The following is a 21,452-nucleotide window of genomic DNA, read 5'->3' on the forward strand; positions in this document are numbered from 1 at the left end:
TTAGATGCTTGAGTCTTCTTGAAATATGCAGGGATGAACCACGGGGGCATCCCCAAGCTTAGACTTTTCACTCTTCTTGATCATAGTATATCATCCTCCTCTCTTGACCCTTGAAAACTTCCTCCACACCAAACTCGAAACAAACTCATTAGAGGGTTAGTGCATAATCAAAAATTCACATGTTCAGAGGTGACACAATCATTCTTAACACTTCTGGACATTGCACAAAGCTACTGGAAGTCAATGGAACAAAGAAATCCATCCAACACAGCAAAAGAGGCAATGCGAAATAAAAGGCAGATTCTGTCAAAACAGAACAGTCCGTAAAGACGAATTTTACAGGGGCACTTAACTTGCTCAGATGAAAATTCTCAAATTGAATGAAAGTTGCGTACATATCTGAGGATCACGCACGTAAATTGGCAGATTTTTCTGAGTTACCTACAGAGAACCCTGCCCAAATTCGTGACAGACAGAAATCTGTTTCTGCGCAGTAATCCAAATCTAGTATCAACCTTGCTATCAAAGACTTTACTTGGCACAACAATGCAATAAAATAAGATAAGGAGAGGTTGCTACAGTAGTAACAACTTCCAAGACTCAAATATAAAACAAAAGTACTGTAGTAAAATAAACACATGGGTTATCTCCCAAGAAGTTCTTTCTTTATAGCCATTAAGATGGGCTCAGCAATTTTAATGATGCTCGCGCAAGAAATAAGAGTTGAAGCAAAAGAGAGCATCAAGAAGCAAATTCAAAACACATTTAAGCCTAACATGCTTCCTATGCATAGGAATCTTGTAAATAAACAAATTCATGAAGCATAATGCAACAAGCATAGAAAGATAAAACAAGTGTAACTTCAAAAATTTCAGCATATAGAGAGGTGTTTTAGTAACATGAAAACTTCTACAACCATATTTTCCTCTCTCATAATAACTTTCAGAGGCATCATGAACAAATTCAACAATATAAGTATCACATAAAGCATTCTTATTCACATGCATAAAAGTATCATTACTCTCCACATAAGCATTATCAATTTTATTAGTTGTAGTGGGAGCAAATTCAACAAAGTAGTTATCATTATCATTCTCATCAAGTGTAGGAGGCATAGTATAATCATAATAAAATTTACTCTCCATAGTAGGCGGCACCAAAAGACCACTATCATTATAATCATCATAAATAGGAGGCAAAGTATCATCAAAGAAAATTTTCTCCTCAATGTTTGGGGGACTAAAGATATCATGCTCATCAAAACCAGCTTCCCCAAGCTTAGAATTTTCCATATCATTAGCAACAATGGTGTTCAAAGCGTTCATACTAATATCATTGCTACTAGCATGCAAATAATATTCCATAGGTTTTTTAATTTTCGCATTAAACCATTCATGTCTTGACTCAGGAAATAGTATAAAAAGCTCACAGATGTTTTCCATTATGCCTTACTAGTGTAAAACAAGAAACAAAAAGATGCAATTGCAGGATATAAAGGAAATAGCTTCGAGCAAACACACAACGACAACAGAAAAGTACTTAGTTACCTGGGACCGGAGTATGAGTGCCTTTTACCTTTCCTCCCCGGCAACGGCGCCAGAAAAGTGCTTGATGTCTACGGGTGCTTCTATTCTTGTAGACAGTGTTGAGCCTCCAAGAGCAGAGGTTTGTAGAACAGCAGCAAGTTTCCCTTAAGTGGATCACCCAAGGTTTATCGAACTCAGGGAGGAAGAGGTCAAAGATATCCCTCTCAAGCAACCCTGCAATCACGATACAAGAAGTCTCTTGTGTCCCCAACACACCTAATACACTTGTCAGATGTATAGGTGCACTAGTTCGGCGAAGAAATAGTGAAATACAAGTGGTATGAATGAATATGAGCAGTAGTAACGGCGCCAGAAAAGTGCTTGCTGGCGTGCAGTTGATGGTAGTAATATTGCAGGAAGTAAAGATGCAGTAAAACAGTAAACAAGCGATGATTGCAGTATTTGGAAACAAGGCCTAGGGATCATACTTTCACTAGTGGACACTCTCAACATTGATCACATAAATAAATAAGTTCTCTTCCTTTGTGCTACATATACTCTTGTTTGATAATGAACATCATTCGTTGTGTAGGGCTACTAGAGCACCTCAATGCCGGAGTTAACAAGCTCCAGAACATTCGGCATTCATATTTAAGTAACCTTTAGAGCATAATAGATCTTTGCAATTTAAACCGAGTACTAACATAGCATACACACTGTCACCTTTACACTATGAAGGGGGAATAAATCACATCAATACTATCATAGTAATAATTAACTCCATAACCTACAAGAGATTATGATCATAACCTACGCCAAGTACTACACGATGCACACACTGTCACCATTACACCGTGAAGGAGGAATAGACTACTTTAATAACATCACAAGAGTAGCACATAGATGAATAGTGATACAAAGCTCATCATATGGATCTCAATTATGCAAGGCAATTCATGAGATCATTGTATTGGGGTACATGAGAGAGAGATTAACCACATAGCTACCGGTAGAGCCCTTAGCCTCGATGGAGAACTACTCCCTCCTCATGGGAGACAGCAGCGTTGATGAAGATGGCGGTGGTGTCGATGGAGGAGCCTTCCGGGGGCACTTCCCCGTCCCGGCGGCGTGCCGGAACAGAGACTCCTGTCCCCCAGATCTTGGCTTCGCGATGGCGGCGGCTCTACAAGGTTTCTCGTACCGTGGCTTTTCCGTCTCGAGGTTTTAGGTCGAGGAGGCTTAAATAGGCGAAGAGGCGGAGTCGGAGGGCTGACGAGGCGACGACACAGTAGGGGGGCGCGGCCCAGGCCCTGGCCGCGCCGCCCTATCATCTGGGGCCCACAGGGCCCTCCTCTGGCGGCTCTCGGGTGTTCTGGAAGCTTCGTGGAAAAATAGGATGCTGGGCATTGATTTCGTCCGATTCCGAGAATATTTCCTTACTAGGATTTCTGAAACCAAAAACAGCAGAAAACAGGAACTGGCACTTCGGCATCTTGTCAATAGGTTAGTTCCGGAAAACGCATAATAATGACATAAAGTGTGAACAAAACATGTAGGTATTGTCATAAAACTAGCATGGAACATAAGAAATTATAGATACGTTTGAGACGTATCAGAGACTCCCCTTGCAGCGTGTCTTGATCTCCCCGGCAACGGCGCCAGAAAAAGAGCTTGATGCGTGCAAGACACACGTCCGTTGGGAACCCCAAGAGGAAGGTGTGATGCGTACAGTAGCAAGTTTTCCCTCAGTAAGAACCCAAGGTTTATCGAACCAGTAGGAGTCAAGGAACACGTGAAGGTCGTTGGTGACGGAGTGTAGTGCGGCGCAACACCAGGGATTCCGGCGTCAACGTGGAACCTGCACAACACAATCAAAGTACTTTGCCCCAACGTAACAGTGAGGTTGTCAATCTCACCGGCTTGCTGTAAACAAAGGATTAATTGTATAGTGTGTAACATGATGTTTGTTTGCGAAGAACAGTAAAGAACAATTGCAGTAGATTGTATTTTAGATGTAAAGAATGGACCGGGGTCCACAGTTCACTAGTGGTGTCTCTCCCATAAGATAAATAGCATGTTGGGTGAACAAATTACAGTTGGGCAATTGACAAATAAAGAAGGCATAACAATGCACATACATATATCATGATGAGTACTATGAGATTTAATCAGGGCATTACGACAAAGTACATAGACCGCTATCCAGCATGCATCTATGCCTAAAAAGTCCACTTTCAGGTTATCATCTGAACCCCTTCCAGTATTAAGTTGCAAACAACAGACAATTGCATTAAGTATGGTGCGTAATGTAATCAACACAAACATCCTTAGACAAAGCATCGATGTTTTATCCCTAGAACAGCATATCCACAACCTTAGAACTTTCTGTCATTGTCCCAGATTCAATGGAGGCATGAACCCACTATCGAGCATAAATACTCCCTCTTGGAGTTACAAGTATCAACTTGGCCAGGGCCTCTACTAGCAACGGAGAGCATGCAAGAACATAAACAACATATATGATAGATTGATAATCAACTTGACATAGTATTCAATATTCATCGGATCCCAACAAACACAACATGTAGCATTACAAATAGATGATCTTGATCATGATAGGCAGCTCACAAGATCTAACATGATAGCACAATGAGGAGAAGACAACCATCTAGCTACTGCTATGGACCCATAGTCCAGAGGTGAACTACTCACACATCGATCCGGAGGCGATCATGGTGATGAAGAGCCCTCCGGGAGATGATTCCCCTCTCCGGCAGGGTGCCGGAGGCGATCTCCTGAATCCCCCGAGATGGGATTGGCTGCGGCGGTGTCTCTGGAAGGTTTTCCGTATCGTGGCTCTCGGTACAGAGGGTTTCGCGACGAAGGCTTTAAGTAGGTGGAAGGGCGAAGTCGGAGGGCTGACAGGGGCCCCACATGCTAGGGCGGCGCGAGCCCCCCTTAGGCCGCGCTGCCCTAGTGTGGCGGCGCCTCGTCGCCCCACTTCGTGATCCTTTCGGTCTTCTGGAAGCTTCGTGGAAAAATAAGACCCTGGGCGTTGATTTCGTCCAATTCCGAGAATATTTCCTTTGTAGGATTTCTGAAACCAAAAACAGCAGAAAACAGCAACTGGCTCTTCGGCATCTCGTCAATAGGTTAGTGCCGGAAAATGCATAATAATGACATATAATATGTATAAAACATGTGAGTATCATCATAAAAGTAGCATGGAACATAAGAAATTATAGATACGTTTGAGACGTATCAGTCCCAATCTTGGCCCGATCTAGGTCAGGTGTGCCGCAATCGTTTCGCACCAGGTGAGGCGGCGACATCTGTTTTGTGGTGCGGCGGAGGTGCCCGCGTGCGAGCTCCGGGAGCTCGCACTGGGGTGTTAGCGGGCTGACCTGGGCCATCGTTGTTGCTCTGCCTCATGGATGCTGCTAGCAGGAGGCCGTCGATGCACATTGCTTGGTCTCGCGGGGATGTGTAAGTTTGACATGACCATGTTAGGCTGTTGGGTGATGCTACAGGCCGACCCCTACTCCATCGCTCATCATGCCATGTGGTCGTCTCTCTTCGGTGGCGTCCTATGATGGCTCTTGTTTGCTTTTGTTCTGATGGTCAATGGGGTTGAAGATAGGGCTCGGAGAAATCCTATGTGGTTGCGGACGACAGTGACGCCCGTGGGCGGCATCAAATTCTTGAAGGTGTCCTCGAGTCCCTATTCGTTCCACCTAGTCCTGGGCAACAGGGGAAACCCTAGGTCTAGTTGTTGGATCAGGCATTGGTTGCATTTCGATGTCATCCTCTTGTTCGAGGCTCCGTTGAAGTTGTTTCGGGAGTGCCAGGACGACAACTAGAGTCGGAGGTGGCCAATGCTTAGAGCGTGGATCTGCGGAGTGCCATGTACTCTTTGTCGACGCCTGCTCATCGTTGCTTCCTCTAGGTCTGGTCAGGTCCTGCCGCCCTCTTGCCTTCTCATGGGTGGCATGTACTTCGACATGTGCCTTCCTACTGTTAGGGTTATGTTAGGTAGTCCTGCTATGGATGTGACATTGTTTGAGACCTTGTGCCCTTACCTTGGCCGGTGGTTGGGCAAGGCGCATGGTTGTCGTGTGCGTTGTAAGCTAGAAGGCAAATGTCTTTGGTTTTTGGTCTGATTCTTGAGAAACCGGACCATGGTTTATTTTAAGCTTAAAATTAATACAAAAACACGTAGTTCTCGTGCGGGTTCTCGAAAAAATATGCACGGTTCAATGCATGATTTTAGTAGTAGTATTTTTTTTGGGGAAATGAATTTAGTAGTACGGAGTAGTAGAAAAGGTGAGTTTGCGACATGTTTTGATGGATACCATTTTCCTTCCTAAAATTAGCCTTTATAAAAGTACAGAAAATTGGGGCGACCAAAAAAACTGAAAATACAGTATTTAAAAAAATGAAGATACAGTATTTAAAAATAAAAAATACTGTATTTTTGACAGTATGAAAATACAGGAAATTAGGGCCATGACAGTCGTTTTCGGCAGTGAAATAGGCATTGTTTGTTTGATGAAGCTCCAATGACCATTCGCCGCTCGGCCTTTTCCCATCAGCACATCGGCGGCGCAATTTCAAATCAAATCCCTCCTCCCCAACCCTTTCAGCATCGGCACTCCTTCCTTCCCCCACGCTCCCTCGCCGCCAGAACCCTAGGAAGCTTCTAGAACCACCCGCGAGATGATGCTCCGTACTCCGCCGCAGCGGAAGCGGCGCGCCGAAGCCGACGCCGACGCCGACCTAGACCTCGACCTCGACCCTGACCTCGCCGCCGCCGTCGCCGTCGCCACCGGCCGGACCCCCGTCTCCGACCGCCGCCTCGTGCTCTACGACCGCCCCGCAGGCCTCGTAGCCGCGGCCGGCCCCGGCGAGCCCTCCGACGACATGGTCTGCACCTACCACTGCCGTCAGATGGTGAGATCGCGTCGCCCCCTATCTCCAACTGTTTATGGTCTTGCTCTGTGTACGCATATATCCTCCTATACAACATGTGCTCCTTCAAGGGGGGAGCTGCTGTCGCTTAGTGGCCTGTTGTACCAAATTTGTTATACTCAAGTCAGATTGGGCTCACCTGCTACTATAACCTCCTGTAGCCCCCTAATCGTAGATAGCGATTTGTTGGTTGAATTTGAAGGATCTGCAGTGGATCACGCATTTCCAAATGGATAACCTGTTTGCTGTCGTGTTACTAGTATTATATGCCACTTCGATAGACATAATAACGTTTTTTTCCCTGTGTGCATTTCTGATAGGTGAAGTCCGAGTTCGTGGTGGCACTGGACACCGCAGAGAAGCATGTTCAGGAGTATCGAGTTTTACTTGACACATTGGAGAAGCAAATATCCAAGAGTGGTGCGTTTGCGTTTACTTGATTTTGTTCCGAGTTAGTTTCACGAATTACAGTTCATTTAGCTGTTAAACTTGCCGAAGAAGGAAATATGCGTCGACTGTGGAAGTCAAATAATATAGAATCCTCCAAGTTATATCATAGTAATAAGTTCATATTTGTTGGGTGTAGGGGAACTATACAAGATATGAACAATATGTAGGTTTCCTTTGCTGTTCGAAGCAATCTGGGTCTAGAATTTAGATGTTAGCAACTTAGCATTATCCATCGGATGTGCACATATTTACAAACAGATAAACTATCTTGTTTTCTATTACTTCAGAGGATGAAAGGACTACATATAAGGATAAACTGAACTACGTTGAACAAGAACTAGCAGCAACAAAAGGGCGGGAGAGTGCATTGCAAGAACGGCTATTGAAGGAGCTGGATGGGTATAACGAACGATACCGAGATCAAGTCAAGAAGAGAGGGGAACTTGAGGTGTAAAAATCTTTCCCTTTGGCAAATGAATTCCGTTTTGTTGCTGTGATAATAACCTGGTCACATAGTCACATTTTAGTGTGCTTTGTCATCTTGTTGTTTATCAATTGACATGACCGATGATAGGTTTGCTTGTGCTGCAGGTTCAACTCAATAAAGAGATTGATTCTCGAATTAGTGCCGAAACATCAGCAGCATCTGCGAAGGAGTCGGTGAAGGAGTTGGAACGGACTTTGCAGAAATTGTCAGAAAGTTCAGAAAGGGAGAAGAAAGCCCTTAAGAAGGAACTTTCATATATGCAAGACGACTCAAAACTATCCATCGCTAAACTGAATGCTGAGGTTTGTGTTCTTAGACTCTTGTGAACATCGGTTTTTCACTGCATGTTAGCTTATCTGTCTGAACATGCCTTGTCATAGCTGGAGAGAATGAGTCTGAGGGCCCAAAACTCTGAGAAGGAAGCAAAGATGTTAACTGAGCAGTTGGAGGACTTGAAGAAGAAATTAGACGAGGTAATTTAAGTTATTGATTGACATGCTGATCAATATTTCCCACTCCTTTCCCTGCTGTGAGAGTTCTCATCAGATGCTAATACTCGTGCCTATTTGTTTTACATTTTGGTACGGCAGCTACAGTGATTAACATTTGATGTTCTTGGTCAGTGTCTTCGCGAAAAGAACGAAACAGAGCACAGGTTATTGGATTCTGGTGCTCTGTCTGTTCAGCGTAATCCAACTGATGATCAGAAGTTAATAAAGCTTTTGCAAGAGGAGCTCCGAAACTATGTGAGCATTTAGCCTTGAAAAGTTGAATTTTCCTTGATGATAGCTGATGTTATGTGAATATTTGATGGAATGCTTCTTTCATTTACTCTTTGATAAGGAAAGCAAATCTTATGACTGTCATAAAAATATGTAACCTATCAGTGTTTCACATCTATTGTAAGCTTACATCATTCTTAGCACTAATCACTGATCCAGGATACATGTAGGGAGAGGTTTTTGCTGTCTTATGTGGCTCTCTGAGCTGCCATGAAAGTAAAAAAGGGTTTAATCTATGTAGGAAGCTGTAATTTTAGCACAGATATTTCTTTGACTGGATGACTTCTTTCATGGGTCGCTACACCACCTGAAACATTTTGTTAGTGCATGATGTAATTTTGTCACAGGTTTTCAATAATAATCTGCCATGTAATTTTCCAAAATAAATAAAGTCCTTTACCCATATGATTTCTACACATCCAGGAAAAAGAAGTGCATGAAGCTAGAAGACTAAAATCTGTCCACACAAATGTTGAGCTGCTAAGTGAAAAGCTTTTGGAGGAGCAGGGACGAAGGGAACGGGCCGAAACGGAATTATCTAAGCTGCGAGAAATCGAAGCGAAAGCACATAAGTTGGAGCTGGAATTAGCGTCATGTACATCATTACTCAGCAACATACCTGATGTGTCTTCTTACAGCAACTTTGCAGATTTGCAACGGTATATGTCCATTATCACTTTGACAAAAGAAAAAAAATGCTGATATAGTTCATTGTTATTAAAAACTATTCAGATTACTATCTTCTCCTATGATCGTACTATTGATAAATTTGATATAACTTTTGCTCAAAACATGGGAGAAAGAATAGTGTTGTCGACAAGGAGGTACCATTTTGTACTCCTGTCCCATTAAGACTTATACTGTTCTTTGAACTGTTAAACAGGCAAGCATTGACAGACTTGAATAAACTTGGTGAAGTAACATCACGTTTGAAAGAATTGGAGGTTACGTTAGAATTTGCTGAGATCAGCAAGCAACGTGCAGAAGGTGAAGCTACCCTTGCCAAAGAGAGAGCAGAAAGTGCTAGCAGGGAGGTGAAGCGGCTTGAACTTCTGGTATTGTTTTGCTGTCCCCTGCCACATGTAGGATTAAACTGAGACCTATGTTTCCCTTTTTTCTGTCTATAACACATACCATAAGTACACTTGTAGTCCCATGTTCCCATAGCACTTTTGCTGCGTAAGCTATCTTAAGAAATACTTGCGATGGTGAATCTTCTGTATATTTACATTGAGTGTTCATCCATTTATAGGTCAAGAATTCACATTAGCATGCTTTACTTTCCCCTTTGTGACTTGTTTCTTCTGAACAGCTTACTGCAGTCAGTGAAGAAAGAGATAGATTACGAAAAGACCATACTATGTTATCTAGCCAAAAATCTAGGGACGGAGATGACACATCATTTAAGGTTAGTAACTTTCCTATTCTTAATATTGGAGGGTATATGCCATTATAACTTTCTTAATTTATAATACCTCTTCTGATTAATAATGCAGAAAATGGAACCAGACCTATCTCAAATGGAAAAGGTAGTAAGAGAACTAGAGAGCTCTCTACACGAGCAGAGAACACTAATTAGTCAAAAAAATGCAGAGCTCAATCTGAAGAATGAAAAGTTGAGCATTGAAGCAAGAAAAGCAAAATCTTTGGAGCGTGAGGGAGATCAACTGCGCTCTCAGGTGGCATTACTCGAGTCAAAGGTACGGATGGAGATCAATTTTTAATAGCGAGTGGCCAATCTAGCTTCTCTCTTCAGCAGGCCTAAGCTACTGGCTGTGCAGGCTTCTGTCATATGCTGCCTTGTAAACAAATCACGACTTAACAATTGCTATTGTCCTTTGAACTTCATTGAAGCAGACTATTGTCTTCATATGTGTTATATTTTGTAGTACGGTGGTGTCTCACTGAAGTTTTAACTAGGCATGTCATCTTGCTCCAATAGCATAACCAGCTGTTGGTGAAATTATGAGTTACACTATGAAGTATAATAGTTTATCTTACAATTATTTGCTCTGTGTTGTACGCTTCTATGTCTTCAAATTTGTTGTCATATTTGACAGCTGGGTCATGGAGATTACTCTGCCTCAAGCACAAAAGTACTTCGTATGGTAAATACTCTTGCAGTGGATAGTGAAGCAAAGCAGACAATAGAAACACTGCAAGCTGAGCTAAAGAAAACAAAAGAGAGGCTGCAGGCAATCGAAGAACTAAAAGGACAAGCTGGTAAGTAATCTTATGAATTACTTTTACTATTCATGGACTCAACATATTGTTTGCATGTTTGACTTTCTTGTATGCTCCAGCTTTTCAGTTCGACATTCCGCATGGGAATTATTATCTAACTAGTAGCATGCAGTAATTAGTTTCAGCTTCTTTCCTGAGTAAATTTGCCCATTCTACAATTTCTGATAGCTTATTCTTTGACTTAGTTGCATTTATAACGAGGATAGACATCTGCATTTTCTGCCGGATGACTCCATTGCTAATATCCTGTGCTTCATATGTTCAAGCTCTGAGAGGCCTTGTCTGGTTTTTCTTTGAATGCATTTATAACTTGGATATTTACTTGCAGATGCTGGAACTGTAGTAGATGTAAATGTTGCTGAAAAGCTAGCACAGCTTAAAAATCAAGTTGCCACACTAGAGAAACGTGAAGAAAGGTAATCTAGTTTATTAGTTTATATCTGTTATAAGCTTTATATTCTGATTTATTGGAGATGACCTTATACCTGCTTGGAAACAGATATAAGGCAGTATTTTCTGAGAGGATCTCAGTCTTCCGAAAGGCTTGCTGCTCGCTTTTTGGCTATAAGGTATTTATTTATAATATTACAAAGTTGATCGTGGGGTCAATTCTTTCAACCTTTTCTGTTAGCCATCTGGATCTCAAGAAGTAGCGCACCTGTGCAGTAGCCCTAGAGCTCTCTTTTAGCAGCCGAGACATCTTACTTTTCAGCTACTTGTAGTAACAGTATTTTTTGCATGCACTGTTCCAAGTCGACTGTTCTCCAGTTGTGAGCTTCTCTTCATATCCTGCTTTTGAGAGCGAGGCTTAAAAGAGTCACGCATTTATGAGAAATAAGGAACAAAAAGTCCAGTTAGCATCCCTCGGTTATCTTCAGAGTCTAACTTCCAGGCCCAACTTCAAAGCTGTAGGTCTTATATGCCAGTTAAACAGCTCCCAGATCCTCCCATCTCTTGCATGATGACATGTTCAATTGCTTACACATAGTGAATTATCAAGGCAACTTAATCTCATAGCAACAATGACGCTTTGCCACCATTCTCGTTTTTCCAGCTTCCTTTTTTTTTCTTGGTACTTGGTTCTTAAGTCACACTCGACTGTTAAAACATCATTTTCTTACTTTTTGGATTTTTAGATAGTGATGAATGATGAGCAGCAGTCAAATGGGATCCACGTAACACGATTTACATTGCAATCAGTATATGCCCAAAGCGATGATGAAAAACTTGAGTTTGTCTATGAATCAGGAAGCACCAATATTGTGGTAGGTTTATTTCAGTGCTGAAATGTTCTTTTTTATAGTTTAAAGGAACATTTGTTTGACATCACCAAAAAATGCAGGTCAATGGCTACACGTCCCAACATGAGATTGCTCAGCAGGTATCGGACTGATTCATTGCATTGGAATGTTTCCTTTCTGAATTATTGTACAAATAACATGTAGTGTTGTTACTGTTGTAAGGCTTAACCGGCTTAGTACAATTGACGTATAGGTTTTAAGTGTTTCAGACTTAATTGCACATTAAAGTATGCTATCTGTACAAACTATTGTGCAATGAACTAGTCTAGGTGATTAGATAGATATAGTTCTCCTGAAAAATATTGGAAAATGTTGCAATTCAGTCAAGGCATCTCTTGTGTTACTTGAGTAAGGAACGAAGCTATTTGTCAAATTGCGTATGAAATATTTGGGTCTAGGTACTTGACCCAGTCATATAGTTATGGTGAAGTTAGCACTCCTGCAAAGTAAAGGAAACTCTGGAACTGTTTATAGTTTGTTGTTGAACCAAAGCTAGATTAACCGCTTATAATGATATAACCATACTTTTCAGGTCGAGATTTTCATAAGAAAGATGAATTCCATCCCCGCCTTCACTGCTAACCTGACAATGGAATCCTTTAATAAGAGAAGTATATGTTGAGGACAAAATGAGTGAGAAATCATATTCCTGCATTATGTTTGAAGGTATGATGTGTTACCAGTAGATGAAAAAGAGTTCCAGAAACTCAAGGCTTATGTTTTATCTTTCCGTTATCGCAGCATGCCATGAAATTTTAATGATTGGCAGAACAGATTCGTTGTCTGGCGGGCTCCTTACACCCAATATCTGCAGCTATGTTGGGATTAGAAGTTGAGTTGAAGGTTGTTCCTGAGGCATGGTACTATCATATGGAGTCCATTTTAGTTCCAACACTGTATATACCGGCACATAAACTGTATTCTAGCACTGAAAGCTTGCTGGGTTTTGTGAATTAGCAACTTGGGAATACCACAAATATATTCCCTAGGGGGGAGAACGTATCGTATGTACTGTTGAGTTACCATGCAAATAACGGCAGTTCTTAGGTGCAAATTGGCTTCTACTTCAGTTGGTTTAGAATTGAGCTGTGTTTACCGATGAGATGCTGCGATTAACCAAGGGTGCTTTTGCGATATGTTTGTTGGAGCAGACTCTATAAGAAGTCGTTTGGAAGCTAGGCTTTCATTTCGTTTGTAGCATTTACATTGTAATTCTAGAAATAGACACTTGTTTGGTTGCTATAGGGAATTGCAAATAACAGCAGAATTCAATATTGAATTTGTAAATGGTTTTCATAGAGAAACGTAAATGACAGGTCTCAGCTCGGAATCGTGTTTATCCATGGCGACATTTTGCTGGATTTCCTAAATAAAATGACGGTCCAGTGTGGCAACCAAATAGTCCATCTATGAAATTTTAAATAAAATGACGGTCCTGCTTCTACCCGCGCGCTTGGAGGGATGGCGTGGGGCGGTCCCTGCCGGCGGCGGTGCTCTTCGGTCGGCGACGGCTCCGGTGGCGGCGCGCGGTCCAGGACGGCGGGGCTCCGGGTGGGTGGCGGCGACGACGTTGGCCAGCCTTGGCTGCGGGGTGGTGCAGCTGGCGGCGGCGCCCTCCATGCTCGAGATCCGGGCCTCTTGGGCCCCATCTCGGGTAGGGCGGGCCTGCCCATGCGGGTCTGCGCCATCTCCGGCGGGTGGAAGAGGCGGCTTGAGGCGCGGCGACGACGGTGACGGCAGCTCAGTATCTTGCGGCGGCGACAGGGATCTTTATGAGCCGGGCTCGGCCGGGCCAGCTGGGCCTGGTGTGATCATGTTGATGCGTCCGGACGGTAACCGCAGGCGGCGGTGGAGGCGGGTCCCTCCTGCGTGGTGGTTGTTCCGTTGTCTATCGTTCTTGGCTGGCTCTCTTCCTGCCTGCTGGTCTCGTTTTGTCGGCCACGGTGAGACGGCGCTGGTGATTGCAAGGCCGTGGTGGCGCATGCTGGTGGGTGGCGAGGTTGGCGGAGCACGATGAAGTGTCCGGGGTTGTGGTTCTCTGGGGGGACGGGAGAAATCCTTGTCGGATGGATGACACCGACACGGTGACGTTCATGGGCGCCGCCATTCCTTCTTGACGGGCGCCGGGGTTCCTCCTCCCCACAACCCTTCCGCATACCGGGGGAAACCCTAGGCTTTGTCCGGGCAGCAGCGGCGTCATCGTCGCATCCCTTCTTGAAGGTGTTGCTTTGGTATGCGGCGCTTCAGAGAGCTAAGTTCGTGGTGGGAATTCTCCGAAGGGCGCAGCGGTTGCGGATCATCAGCGTTTTCGTTGATCCGGCTTTGTCGACATTGTTTTCTTTTCTCTTCTTTTTTTGTTTTTTTTGGGCTTTGGTGTGCTGTTTGCCTCAGCGGTGATCTCCATCTTGTATCGGTTGGTTGCTATATTAATATAGCGGGACGAAAGCCTATTTCGAGGAGGAAATTTTAAAATGAATTCCAGGATTCCAGGTCCAAATAATGATACCAAATGACATATAACTCCTTTTGTGACTCGAAGCACGGTGATTCTTTTTCGGCCTGACCTTTGACAATCTCAATTCTAAGAGCACTGCAGTTTCGTTCTCTACGGAAAGCGCAGCTATCTTCAGTTTCTTGTGCTCCAACCACCTCCGGCATGAGGCGCCTCACGCAATCTCCTTTTCTAATGCGCCTGCACGTCAGCACATCACTACAACGTAAAACATATGATTCAACCATGCACATGAATATAGGCTGACAACTGTAAGGTAAGACCGCATTTCCTTGCCGTGCGGTGGCGGTGGCCGAGACAAGGCGTTTCTTAGGCTGTCTTTGGTTTTTGCCTAAAATTGCCCTGCTGTTACTACCCAATATTTTGGCTGAACTACCCAACTGTAACGTAAAACATATGTTGGTCAACATTCGCTAAAGAAATGAACTAAAGTTGCTAGTGGAGCATTGACAAGCTAAAAAGTTGGCAACTATCAAAACAACAAGGAGTAGAACTAACTTCGTTCTCATCAAATCTCAGTTACAACTCATGACTACCTCAAATTACGATGCAAAGCAAATGGCGTAATCAATCTTTTACTCATGACCAAAATTTGGCGTGGCAATCCGAACACACCCAAAAGAAAAACTGAGCCAAGCCAGCCAGTCTCGTCCTCACGCGCTCGGCATGAGGGGCGCCTCACGCAAACGGGCCTTCCGAACTGAACCCGCTCGCGGTGCAACCGCAACCGCATGCGCCCGGGGACCGGCAGATGACCGGCGTTTTCCATCACGCGCCATGCCGGCCGGCACATAAGTCACCTCGTTCCGCAGGTGCCCGATGAAGAAGCCACCCATTTCCCTCTTTTCTCATACGCGTATGTACGCGTTCGGGTAGCTTCTGGGCTTCTGGCAACCAAGATTGGCCAATGATGGTGCGTGTCCGGCCGTGCGATCCTGATGATCGATGGTAGCTTCCTATGGCGAAACTAACTGTGCGTCTGATGTATCGATGGTGTAGGCGCAGCCGCAGCTGGAGAAGAAGCTGCTGCCGCGGGGCAGGGCGCCGCTAACGGGGAAGGCCGTGGCCGCGCTCTGCGTCGCGAGCTTCGTCGTGGGGCTGCTCCTCAGCGGCCGGGTGTCGCTTCTGCCGTCGGCCTCGGCGTCGAGCAAGGTGAAGGCGACCTCTGATGGTTCTGGCTGTGACGACAACAGTGTAAGTGTATATGCCGCATCGATCAAAGTCAGATATTCGTAATTCTGCGTTTGCATCGATCAATTGCTGTGTGCTAACTACATGGGCTGCTTGCTCTGAACTGAATCTCTCAGAAGCTGGGGCAGAGCCATGATCCCAAGGGCATCATGAACGAGGTGTCCAGGACGCACCACGCGATTCGGTAAGCATATTTCTTCTTGCTCGAACCACTGCATGCAGTTGATCGTGCCATACGCATGTGGTCTATGTGAGGTCTGATGAGTCCGTGCATGCTTCACTACAGGTCACTCGACAAGGCGGTGTCTTCGCTGGAGATGGAGCTGGCCGTGGAGCGCGCGAGGAGCGGCGGCACCGGCGCCGGCGTGTCGTCCAGGGTCCCACAGAAGGCCTTCGTCGTGATCGGCATCAACACGGCCTTCAGCAGCAAGAAGCGCCGCGACTCCCTCCGCGAGACCTGGGTCCCCACAGGTAACCGACTTTTATACATGCACCTGTCACCGGCGTAACGTAACAGATTCTCACCATAGGTCGCACTTTCAGGGGAGAAGCTGAGGAGGCTGGAAAAGGAGAAGGGGATCGTGATCCGGTTCGTGATCGGGCGGAGCGGGACGGCGGCGGGCGGCGGGCCGGCGGACCGCGCCATCGACGCGGAGGAGGCGGAGTACAAGGACTTCATGCGGCTGGAGAACCACGTGGAGGGCTACCACGAGCTGTCCTCCAAGACCAGGATCTACTTCGCCACCGCCGTCGCCACCTGGGACGCCGACTTCTACGTCAAGGTCGACGACGACGTCCACGTCAACCTCGGTACGTACGTCGGACGCCCACCTGGACTGGAACTGGACAGCCGTTTCATGTCAGGCATTCGATCTTTTGTTAATTTCCTTGCTCATCTGTGATCTTATCATCTGCAGGGATGCTGACAAGTAGACTGGCCAAGTACAGGGCGCGGCCAAGGGTGTACGTCGGCTGCATGAAGTCCGGGCCTGTTCTCTCACAGAGGTAATGGAAATCGATCTCACACCCCTAATATGAGCATGCATTTCTGTACACTGCTGATTCCTCGACGTCCATCATGTGTTGTTGATCGCAGAGGAGTCAAGTACCACGAGCCGGAGTACTGGAAATTCGGGGACGTCGGGAACAAGTACTTCCGCCATGCCACCGGCCAGATCTATGCCGTCTCCAAGGACCTCGCCGCCTACATCTCCGTCAACCAGTAAGCTCTAAACACTTGTGTTTCTTCGCTTGAATCCTTCTTAATTCTCGCGTGATACCGATCCGATGATGTTTTTTTCCCAGGCCGATCCTGCACAGGTACGCGAACGAGGACGTCTCTCTGGGCGCGTGGCTCATCGGGCTGGAGGTGGAGCACGTCGACGACCGGAGCATGTGCTGCGCGACGCCTCCAGGTCTGTGGCTATAAACTCATCTTGGCAATCACTTTGTTCTACAAATGCACAGCATGATCGATTACACTGTGCAACTTTATTTCATCTTCTTTTGCCCATCAGCAGCCGTGCGTTTTGTAGACTGCGAGTGGAAGAAGCGAGCGGGGAACGTGTGCGCGGCGTCCTTCGACTGGTCCTGCAGCGGGGTCTGCAGGTCCGTGGACAGGATGAAGCTCATCCACAACGCCTGCGGCGAAGGCCAAGATGCAGTCTGGAGCGCCGGCGCGACGTGATCGATCGGCCGGATGAACCGTTAGTACTCTAGCTAGAGCTTGGTTTTGAACTCGGATTTGTGAGGCGGACGGGAGATGTACATCAATCGATTTATTCCTTGTGAACTCTGAACCTGTGTATGGATGGAATGTGCCAGTGACACCTCTTAACTTGTGTGTGCAAGTTGTTCGTCCATATGCTGCTTGAGTTAGTGAAGAAGTTTCTTGGATGTGGGTTCTCAATCTTAGTAGCGTTCCAAGGGAGCTGGGTAGTCCAAATGTTTCAGCTGTTCGTTTAGGACAAGTTTTTTTTTTTTTTTTTTTTTTTTTTTTTTTTGGGTGTGGGTGGGGGGTGGGGGGAGCAACATGGGTACTTTCATTAAATTGGCAAGATAAATAGATAGAATATAAGACTATTTATTGGGCTGGCCATAGTGCTAGTATCATAGGTAGTATCACATGCATCCTAGGCCACAAAGATGATGATGTGACATCTAATTAAGGAAGAGAGATAAGGTTAAAGTAACATAGGTGGATACTGTATCATAACACACGTTATGAGAAAAGTAAATGCCAAATAAATCTTGTACATATATTTGCATTGGAATTCTACAAAACAATAAATTTAGAAGTTTATAATACTACTCACTATAGAGATAATATCGTAGACAAGTATCATATGCATGATACTAGTATATGATACTGCACTATGCACTATGACCAGCCTAATGGGAAGTATCGTACACTAGCATCATGCACAATAGTTTATGATACCACCCTACAATGTGTAGTATCATACTGACATCACGGTATGTCGATGACACCAAATAGATCCCTCATGTCGTACATCTCCAAGTAATAATATCCATCCGTGATAGCAACTGCACTTGTTGCACGAGTAGCCTTTACCTTGCTCAAGTACTAAAAACATTGTCTAACATTCACATTTTTTCCTTTGTGGATGGGTATTCATAATTCTCTCAATTTCCCATTCAGTGGGATGATCAGGAAAAAAACAACTTTGACCTATCATTTTGGTTCTTTGGCATACATAAGAATGTATTTTGGTTTATGTGATACACCTTCTACCTTTTCCAAAAAGCAGACGAATGCTATATTTATCAATTATTGTAAAAAGATTATGGAGCTGTTTATAAATGATTTCTCTATATATGTTACTCCTTTTCATAATTGTCTCTATAATCTTAGCTAAGTTTTGAAAGATTTTGAATATCACCATCTTGTGTTGAATTGGATTTGTTTCTAATTTATCGTAAATGAAAGTATTCTTCTTGGTCACCGAGTGTCTGGAAGAGGAATTGAAGTGGACAAAGAAAAAAAATTGATGCAATCGAGAAATTACCATACACCATACATATAGAAGGTATAATAAGATTATTTTATCATGCCGTTCTTAGCTTGTGGTTGATTGAATATTTTTGCAAATATCTAGGTCTCTTACAAAGATTTTGCACAACTATGTGTGTTTCTCTTTCCATGAAGAGTGTTGATACATTTTAGACTTTGAAGAAAATCCCTTGTGACCACCTCTTTTGTTCAACCACCTTTATAAGGGTTTGCACTTGCTTCTTTAATAAAAATGATTTTTTTTTTGTATATTTCCCTCTTCTACATAGAAAGGTAAAGCTCCTATCGGTTGCTCGGTAAAAATTATTTAACCTCCTAACTCGATGCTAGTGAAGTAGTGATTACGCAATAGGTGTTGTTCTTTGTCATCGAGTTAACAAGAAATTAAAAGTTATTTATTATGCTAGAAAAATACTTGATGTAGCTCAGACAAATTATGCTACTACCAAAAAAAATTAGCTATCATCTTTTGCACGGGCTTAGCCTCTTTCTTATCTGTAAGATATTTAAGTCCCTCCTCATATTATTTATGATAAAAAAAAGTTTTCTATGATTTGAGGAAATACTTTTGGGATGATAATTTCTTGTACAAAAAATGAGTTGATGGCATTATTAGAAGTCGTGTACAACATAAGCCTATTTTGAGGAAGTGGCATTATCATGCTTATAGAGGACATTACGCTTGACAAAGAACTACGAGTAAGGTATTACAATATGTGGCGGAAAAGTCCCGGTTGAACCTGGATGCACGTGAATCCAGGTGGGAAATGCATTTTCCAAATGTTAAAAAATCCTGAAATAAAAATAACGGGTACGTATGCATGTTTCATGTGTGCGTAGAAAGTTTTCGCGGAGAAACCACTTTTTTATTTCAGAATAAAAAAAAAGACAAAATACGTCACATATATACTGCTATATAGCCATGCAAAATTTCACTTTTTTGTCGAGGCAAAATAAAAGGTTTTTTCGTCACGAAACTCATGTCCAGGGCACATGCATGTTTGAGATCACCTTTGAATTTATTTTGTGTTTCGATGTTTAAAACATGTTTTTACATCACAAACACACTTTTGAAAAAGTGGGTTCACATGCACCAAGGTTCTGAAAAGCCAGTCTTAATATGTGGCCACATAACTATTGATATTGATAAGTGTCATTAAATGCATATGAATTGTTTTATAGCCATAGAACTTGTTGATTTGTGGGATTTAGATTTTATAGGACCCTTTCAACCTTTGAATATACTCACCTTTTGATTGAAACCTATTATGCTACCGAGTGGCCCGGTGGAGGTCACTCCACTAAAAGTTCTGACCACGTGGCAAAACCTTTCAAGGGGCACGAGACCTGGACCACGTATTTTGCCAACACATCTACAAGGGACGACCACTAGCTATGACATCAGCTTCCCTAGAGCTGGTGGTTGCACTGCCCGATACTTATTGTTGCCCTTCCAGCCTATATTTACTCATTCATGATTTGCCTCCGGCAAATTTAGTTTCTTTATCAAGCTTTCAATGTTCTTCATATCGTTAAGGACCAAATGCATTGAGTTAAACTAGGTTTGGTGTATAAATACCATGAACCCTAGCAATATGGGGTATATGGTGGTGGGATTTGGGAATCAACCAAAAATAGATATTGATACAGGGAACAATGAAGGACACACAACACTGCAAAACCCTAGATCGGATCTGGATTACATAAGTACAAGGGAAGATGACAGGTGAAGACGAAGGGGGAGGGGTGCACCGACAATTATATACCAAAATCTGTGGCAAGTGGGCGAGAGAACGGGTAGTGATGCAAGTGGGCCAAGATTAAGGTACCCTCTACCCTCTTTGGTTAAAAGTAAACTAACTTCTTTTTAGATGTGTCATCATTTTAATTCATTTTTGCACTAAACTGGGCAAAGAATACCCTAATATTTGCCTACTTGCATCTATAAGTATATGTGAAAAATATAGAATGAGCTTGAACCACCGCAACCCTAAGCGGCCACTACAACAGCCAGAGAAAGGACAGAACCGCTACAAGGTACGAAACACTATGACATAATCAGTTCTTGCATGCATTATCTATACTAGCAAAATATCCGCCGCGCATGCGATCTGGCTAGTGGATGAAAAATTGCTTAAAATAAATCTGGAATACTGGCCAAATAGAAGGGATCAAATTGTCCTTAAAGAAGATCAACTTTATTGTCTCATCACTTTATTAGTTCTAATGAACTGAACAATTACTAAAAGAAGAAAATAAACTGAACACAACCTAGAGTATTATGAAGTTCTCTACACATACTCAGTCGACACGATACAAATGGATTGACCATTGCTTATGTAGCACATCAAGAATTCAAGAATACTGATCATGAGCGGCATTGTTACTACACAGAGCCTACAACAGCAGTGGCTCAGCTGTTTGTCCTTCTTTCGCTGAATACCATTCTGGAAGCGTAGCGGTGTATTGAACTGACCAACACACAAAAAAAAAAAAAACCATAGTAGCATGAAGAGATAGATTCAACCTTTAATGTACAATATTGTTTCTAGATTGCTGAATCTTCCGAACATTAGGTGCATCATCGGCATAAAATAATAAGGCACAACAGGCTACTGTTACGAAGTATAGCATAGTCCAACACAAGACAAATTATCTTCCAGAAATGTTCACACCTGACAATAGTACAAAAGTTAGCTTCAGTTTGGATCCCATATCTACCACATGTGCATTTGTTCTGCATCGTGGAAGTACCTCTACTCAACAATCTGCATGCATTGATTTTTAATTGAATAAATATCCTCTTATGTATACTACCTCGATGTATCTAACTCGGGTACTATCATATTCGTTATTAAAGATAAGTCAAGAAAAGGTTGCAATATACTATGCGAGAAGGTTCCTATATAAACTATATGCCATTTGAATAAATCACTGGCCTAATTCATCCTTGTAAA

General features: G+C 43.5%; 2 protein-coding genes across 3 annotated transcripts; both read left to right on the forward strand.

The window, feature by feature from the left end:
• Positions 1-6,145: 6,145 nt before the first annotated feature.
• Positions 6,146-13,062, forward strand: LOC127340212 (mitotic spindle checkpoint protein MAD1). 2 transcript variants are annotated; one of them, XM_071828554.1, is made up of 17 exons: positions 6,146-6,476; positions 6,815-6,914; positions 7,232-7,392; positions 7,536-7,733; positions 7,812-7,904; positions 8,055-8,177; positions 8,637-8,872; positions 9,097-9,268; positions 9,526-9,621; positions 9,710-9,913; positions 10,274-10,436; positions 10,786-10,873; positions 10,957-11,026; positions 11,594-11,722; positions 11,800-11,838; positions 12,291-12,391; positions 12,500-13,062. In XM_071828554.1, the coding sequence occupies exons 1-16, from the start codon at positions 6,243-6,245 to the stop codon at positions 12,378-12,380; spliced, it is 2,196 nt and encodes a 731-aa protein (XP_071684655.1). In that variant the 5' UTR covers positions 6,146-6,242; the 3' UTR covers positions 12,381-12,391; positions 12,500-13,062. The 2 variants fall into 2 exon arrangements, with proteins under 2 accessions (XP_071684655.1, XP_071684654.1); XM_071828553.1 differs by having other exon boundaries at positions 6,147-6,476; positions 12,291-12,424.
• Positions 13,063-13,219: 157 nt separating this feature from the next.
• On the forward strand, positions 13,220-17,279 carry LOC139838212 (probable beta-1,3-galactosyltransferase 8). The gene is made up of 9 exons (XM_071827591.1): positions 13,220-13,435; positions 15,270-15,470; positions 15,578-15,645; positions 15,748-15,932; positions 16,005-16,271; positions 16,379-16,466; positions 16,558-16,683; positions 16,767-16,876; positions 16,997-17,279. The coding sequence occupies exons 1-9, from the start codon at positions 13,220-13,222 to the stop codon at positions 17,146-17,148; spliced, it is 1,413 nt and encodes a 470-aa protein (XP_071683692.1). The 3' UTR covers positions 17,149-17,279.
• The last annotated feature ends 4,173 nt before the right edge of the window (positions 17,280-21,452 follow it).

This window comes from Lolium perenne, chromosome 3 (genome assembly GCF_019359855.2).
Source record: "Lolium perenne isolate Kyuss_39 chromosome 3, Kyuss_2.0, whole genome shotgun sequence".
Classification (NCBI taxonomy): domain Eukaryota; kingdom Viridiplantae; phylum Streptophyta; class Magnoliopsida; order Poales; family Poaceae; genus Lolium; species Lolium perenne.

Coding starts and splice junctions, on each gene's coding strand:
- LOC127340212 (XM_071828554.1), top strand. CDS start 6,243: ATGATGCTCCGTACTCCGCCGCAGCGGAAGCGGCGCGCCGAAGCCGAC. Junction 8,178..8,636: donor AAGAGGAGCTCCGAAACTAT/GTGAGCATTTAG, acceptor CTACACATCCAG/GAAAAAGAAGTGCATGAAGC. Junction 9,269..9,525: donor TGAAGCGGCTTGAACTTCTG/GTATTGTTTTGC, acceptor TCTTCTGAACAG/CTTACTGCAGTCAGTGAAGA.
- LOC139838212 (XM_071827591.1), top strand. CDS start 13,220: ATGGCGTGGGGCGGTCCCTGCCGGCGGCGGTGCTCTTCGGTCGGCGAC. Junction 15,471..15,577: donor GTGACGACAACAGTGTAAGT/GTATATGCCGCA, acceptor TGAATCTCTCAG/AAGCTGGGGCAGAGCCATGA. Junction 15,933..16,004: donor CGAGACCTGGGTCCCCACAG/GTAACCGACTTT, acceptor TCGCACTTTCAG/GGGAGAAGCTGAGGAGGCTG.